This window comes from Littorina saxatilis, linkage group LG7, assembly GCF_037325665.1.
Source record: "Littorina saxatilis isolate snail1 linkage group LG7, US_GU_Lsax_2.0, whole genome shotgun sequence".
NCBI lineage: Eukaryota > Metazoa > Mollusca > Gastropoda > Littorinimorpha > Littorinidae > Littorina > Littorina saxatilis.
In genome coordinates, this window is record NC_090251.1 from 16,355,142 (window position 1) to 16,361,471 (window position 6,330).

The window sequence follows — 6,330 nt, forward strand, 5'->3', positions numbered from 1 at the left end:
TCCGACATGGATTACAGAATCTTTTACGTGCGCACTTAGTCTTGTGCTTGCGTGTACACACGAAGGGTGTTAAATCACTAGCAGGTCTGCACATAAGTTGACCTGGGAGATCGGAAAAATCTCCATTCTTAACCCACCAGGCGGCAGCGACCGGGATTCGAACTCACGACCTCCCGATTAGGAGGCCGACGTCTTACCACCACGCCACTGCGCCCGTCAAACACATACCAACAGCTAGGCAAGTGTTGACAGCTCAACAATATGTGCCTTGCTTGGTGACTGGATTTCCTCTATCGCTTGCGTTTTCTAACAAAAATGTATACAGTGGAACCCCCCTCTTAAGACCATTGATTTAATACTTCCTCCCTTTTAAGACTTTGTTAAGACATCTTAACACAAGTCACAGCACCAGTTCTTTATTTTTTCTGTTGTTTCTCTCGTATGTCCATTTTAAAGGCAGTTAGGTCGAGGTTCTTTAATTGTTTTGTTTTCTCCTGAATTAAATATCCACAAAATTTAACCTTTCTCGTTTTTCCTGCTTTTCTGTTTATAATGCCTGAAAATGTACCTCCATTTTAAGATTCCATCCTTTTTCATTTAAGACCTGATTTTATCGGCAACAACTGACCTTATCGGCAACAACTGACCTTATCGGCAACAACTGACCTTATCAAAGTCAATGGGGTCGTAGAGAGCCTTCTCTTCCGGCGTGAGAGGCTTGACGGTATCGCTGACCCCCGGCACCAGGATCTTGCCCTTCACGTCCACCAGAGAGCTCATCAGAGCGATCACGTCGCTCATGGCTTCATGGCTGCAACAGATCATAAACACTTTTTCATAAAAGTCAACACTTGGGGCATATAATACTAGCGTTTTCTAGAGTTTGTGCCCCTATTGTTTTTCCTTGTTGAAAATTAATAAAATCTTGTTTAATCAAAAGCATGGGGTAGGCTCTCATTTTGAGTTCATGCAGATCTCGTCAGTAAATGTGTATTTACTCTGTCCTGACCTGTGAGTGAACTACCTAGCTAGCACTAATAGACTCGACAACAATTCTCTGTATTACTTCATCACTATCTTTAACAATAATCACCCCCTGCTTATAACTGACGCACTAACCTTGGCAAAGAAAAAAAAAAAGGAAACAGATTCAATGTTTTAACAATATTTTCATAACTGCCAAAGCTATCCTCGATGGAGATTTGTGTAAATATGAGGAGAAATGTTAAAGCAGCCACCAGACATTTTCGCTGGACTAGTTAATAGTTGGGCAGTGGAAATAACATCTTCATCCTTCTTCTTCTTCAGCGTTCCATAATGTTCTGGTTACGTGTGAGCTCGTTTGCCCATATGGGTTCCCCACACTAGACTATGAGAGCATAGTCAGCTCACTCCGCTTTCGTTGGGTATAGGCATGCTGGGTATTTTGGTGTTTCCATAACCCACCGAACTCCGACATGGATTACAGGATCTTTTCCGTGCGCACTTGGTCTTGTGCTTGCGTGTACACACAAAAGGTCACTAGCAGGTCTGCACATAAGTTGACCTGGGAGATCAGAAAAATCTCTACTCTTAACCCACCAGGCGGCAGCGACCGGGATTCGAACTCACGAACTCCCGATTAGGAGGCCAACGTCTTACCACCACGCCACTGCGCCCGTCAGCATCTTCATCCAATCCCAATGGAGCAAGTCGATCTGGTACTGTACTTATCAGTATGCCCACTGCCACTGGCCAGTTGAACAGAAACCACCACCCGTACAGAATGTTATTAAGTATGTACGCTCCGCAGAACATGGTCGTTGCAGTGTTTGCGTGGTTGAGCATGGGCACAAAGGACGGGGGAGTGATTGTACGTATTGCTTCTCTGTGGGCGATGTTGGTAGAGCTAATGTTTTGTCATCAGAATGTGTATTGCTTTTAAATTTTGGAACGTTTCCATAAGCAGTCTGCTTGTTATCGTTCTTTATGTTCTTCTTATTCTGCGTTCATGGGCTGAAACTCCCATGTTCACCCGAGTGGATTTTTACGTGTATGACCGTTTTTACCCCCCAATTCAGGCAGCCATACGCCGCTTTCGGAGGAGTTCTTTATGTTGTTCTTGATGTGAACAAAGAGAAATGAATAAAACATGCTTAAACCAATGTGTAGTACAAGAACCATCAAAGGTCATGAAGAAGAGACAACTTACACAGTGCCTCCAAAGACACCTGAGTGCAGGTCCATCTTGGCACACTCCACCTCCAAGAAGAAGTAGCAGATCCCCCTGGAAAAAGGTTAAAACAGTTATTACGATTAGAATTTTACACATTCTGCAGTAAAGCTTACTTATCCCCATCCTCCACCGCATCCAACCCTCATAACCAACATAGTTGACAATGTCCAGCATTAGATTTACTCTGAACGAGTCAAGAATACTCAAGTTTGAAAAAGAAAATAATCCCACATAAGAGGGATTGTTTAAGAGTCACCATACATATGCTGTGCCAACTACTGATGCTACCTATCTGATCACTTGCTATGTTGCATAAGCAACATCCACTCTTATAACCAGTGAGGTAAATTAAACCATCATCAAATATATTCTTTTTAAATCAGAAGAACAAAATGCACATGCTTACCTCAGACCATATGTGATGCACGGCTTTTTCTTCCCCAGCCAGTAGTTGTCGGAGATGCATACATAATCCGTTCCCTAAAAATAAGAAAGATTTGAACATTTAAAGCTCCTTCAAGTAAAAACCCATTCACAGACAAACTCCAAATAAACCTTCCTCTGTAATAGACGATGTTTGAAAATAACTCTGTCAAGTTCTAATGGATTGGGGAGGAGTTGCTTTCCCTTGCTTCCACAGAAACACTGAGACAAGCCATAGACCATTTATCCTGGACCGCCAACTAGCTCTCTCTCCGCTCTTTCTCTCTATTACAAGGTAGCGGCCTCTCGCATTTAGGAACCTACGCTTACAAGCCTTTCAGATATCAGGGGGACGTCATATCCGGTGTCGATTGTAAACATGGACGAAGTTGCCGAGGTAAGTTCTGAAAATGCTAAAATAAACTCAGCAAAAGTGCATATGAAACATGTTTTTCGATGAGTTTTGTTAAGTTTAGTTTGGAGTTTGGGAAAATCCAGTTCATTGTCACCTCCCATTGTCACAAATAACTGGAGCGTGCTTTCTTTTCACTGTCTTCGAATCGCTGGCCTTTCAAACCGGACGCGACGCGCCCCTGAAAGTCGAGAGTCGTAACCTCGAAGGGTCACGTGACGAGTTGGCGGTCCAGGCTATTTGGTCTATGGACAAGCCTACAATGCCACGTGTAGCTTGCCTCAGTGTTTGTGTGAACAAGCAAGGACAAACAAGGGAGAGCACATCTTCCACAGCCCATAAAAACCTGACACTTATTTACAGATTTTGTCTATTCACATGCAGGGACCTAGTGCAATCCATGTGAAGTGCCTTATGAAAATCCACACACGCACCTGACACAGAAGACAAGAGACTGACAGAGACATATCAGTACCTTGAGGAAGGTATCCTTCAAACTGAACACTAGGTCATCCAGTCCCTCAGAGCCGCTTTCCTCCATACCCTCAAAGACAAACTGCAAATAAACAAACAAAAGGAAATAAATAACCATTGTAAGAACATCAACATCCTTGCTGCAAGCTGGAAGATTCAGATACACAAACCAAATAGTATCTACTGCAGCTGCACAAATCGCAAGGATACATATTTGTCGATGAACTTTTCTTAGTTTTGTACTGTAAATTGTCAGAAGAAAACTCAATGGTTCACTGTGAATTATGGCGAAATCAACTCTATCCTTCATGCGGATAAAACAAAATATAAACACGCTTGTCCCCCGTTACTTCTCCCCTCCAATAATGAACTGTCAGTACAAAAGCACAGAAACAGCATGTAATGTATCTCAGAAAAGATACCATACCTTGAGGTTAACGGGAATGTCCATCTTGAGCTCTTGCATTGCCTGGACAGCATTGATCCAGTCCAGTACTGGGCCCTGCAAAATGTATCATATAAAATCATTTAAATATCATCAATATGGAACAGACCTCAACCTATCTAAGCTCAACAACAATACCCTCTCATGAAAAACAGATTTGGGCTCTAATCTGATCAGCTCAATATAACGCCATTTTCGTTCGCGCATCTTGGCTGACTAATAACACTGCTGATGTGATCGCGTTCCTCAGTCCACAGATCAAGCGACCACGTGTGGAAACTGACCGCTTACTAGTGATTGGCCTACAATGTCACATGTAGCTTGCCTCAATGTTTGCAAGGAAAAGCAACTCTTCCACAAACCACTGCAGACAGAGTTATTAACAGAATTTGTCGATTAACATCCTCATCTATGGCATACGCTTTGACAATTAAGGGTGCATTTTGCTGCTATGGGGTAATGCACGCCTAAAATGCTCAAAAGGGGTGTCAAGAATATGCACGGCAGTAAGTACAAAATGTTTCACACCCTATAGTTACTTACCTTATCATCAGTGGAGCCGCGTCCATACAGCTTTCCGTCCACCTCTGTCAGCACAAAGGGTTCGGTGTCCCACCCATCCTCCTGCAATAGAAAAGTAAATCTGAAGTCCTCGATCTGAATGTGACTTAAAAATATATGTGACCAAGCTGCAAAGATAAGATTTTATAAGTATAAACATACAGGGCCACATGCCATTAGAGCACATAATGGGAACCAGCCAAAAGTGTCATTTTACTGAAACAGACTTTATGACAGGAATACAGTGATACCTGTGATGAGAGGACATCTCCCATGAAAGGAAACCCTCTGTTGTCTCTATCTCTATCATCTTGATTAAAATATACCCGTCATGACAAGGCCACCTGCAACGTAGGGACACATTTGGCTGGTCCCAAAGGTGTTCTTTCATCACAGGTATTACTGTACATGTACTTCCATGAAGTGGGTGGAAAAGAAAGGAGCTGGTCCCAAGGGTGCTCTCTCATCACAGGTACAGTATACAGTGGAACCTGTGTATAACCACCACCCAGGGGACAGACCAAAAGTGGTCCTTATAGCCAGCTGGTTGCTATGGAAAGGTGAATTATGTAGAAGATCCCCGGGATCCTAGGGAATGGTCGTTGCGGGCAGGTGGTCGCTATGGAAAGGTGAATTATATAGAAGATCCCCGGGATCCTAGGGAATGGTCGTTGCGGGCAGGTGGTCGCTATGGAAAGGTGAATTATATAGAAGATCCCCGGGATCCTAGGGAGTGGTCGTTATAGCCAGGTGGTCGCTATGGAAAGGTGAATTATACAGAAGATCCCCGGGATCCTAGGGAGTGGTCGTTGTGGGCAGGTGGTCGCTATGGAAAGGTGAATTATGTAGAAGATCCCTGGGATCCTAGAGAGTGGTCGTTGTGGGCAGGTGGTCGCTATGGAAAGGTGAATTATACAGAAGATCCCCGGGATCCTAGGGAGTGGTCGTTGTGGGCAGGTGGTCGCTATGGAAAGGTGAATTATGTAGAAGATCCCTGGGATCCTAGAGAGTGGTCGTTGTGGGCAGGTGGTCGTTTTCAAGAGGTGGTCACAAGGGCAGGGTGGACTGTAGAAACCAGCCAAGCACTGAATTTCAAGGCTTGCACAACACACACACCACACAGAGGCATGAACACAGATCTCAAAACGACACAAACCTTGTGTGCAGGCTGGACGTCCAGATGACCGTAGACCAGCAGCGTCTTTTTCTTGGGGTCAGTTCCCAGCTGCCCCAGCAGTACCGGCGGCAACTCGATCTTGTTTCCGTCTGGTAGAGTCTGGTCTCCTAGCTCCTTCAGCTCACATGTTGCTCCCTGCTTTTCTAACAGCTGCAAAACAGTTGATTAGTGATGAAATTATTTATAAAACAAGCACAAGAACAAACACTCTACATGTACTATCTGTTTCATACCAAAAATGTGCCTCCCCTTCTTTACAGGATTTTTTTGGGGGGGAGGGGGGGTTTAGAAATGGAAATTGATGATTAGAAAATGAGGATGTAGACAACAGGTCATTTGAAAAGAGTCTACATTTAATTCTTGGCCTGTCACACAGCCGAATCTTGCTGTATTGCTGTTCAGTAGAATTTGTCTTTATGTGTCAAAAAAGATCAATATCAAGTATTATCATGTTAAAGCAAACACACACAAAACCCAACCCACATCACTAGATTTTCCACAAAGGAATATTATGAGAAAATATATCTTTTCATATCAGCATAAAACGCCTCTTTTGGCTTCTGTAAAAAGAAAATATTGAAATTGTTAAGCTTATGAATGATCTGAAGAAAAAACACAACAAC

The 6,330-nt window shown here is 43.4% G+C and overlaps 1 protein-coding gene across 1 annotated transcript in view; it reads right to left on the reverse strand.

Annotated features, from left to right (window-relative positions):
* LOC138970793 (cytosolic non-specific dipeptidase-like) overlaps window positions 1–6,330 on the reverse strand; it is a 34,964-nt gene that overhangs the window by 22,334 nt on the left and 6,300 nt on the right. Inside the window, exons 3-9 of the mRNA XM_070343329.1 lie at window positions 5,687–5,857; window positions 4,513–4,593; window positions 3,952–4,026; window positions 3,526–3,606; window positions 2,622–2,695; window positions 2,192–2,266; window positions 667–811 (exon numbers count right to left, since the gene is read on the reverse strand). Coding sequence (XP_070199430.1) covers window positions 667–811; window positions 2,192–2,266; window positions 2,622–2,695; window positions 3,526–3,606; window positions 3,952–4,026; window positions 4,513–4,593; window positions 5,687–5,857 — 702 coding nt within the window. The remainder of the gene's footprint in view (window positions 1–666; window positions 812–2,191; window positions 2,267–2,621; window positions 2,696–3,525; window positions 3,607–3,951; window positions 4,027–4,512; window positions 4,594–5,686; window positions 5,858–6,330) is intronic.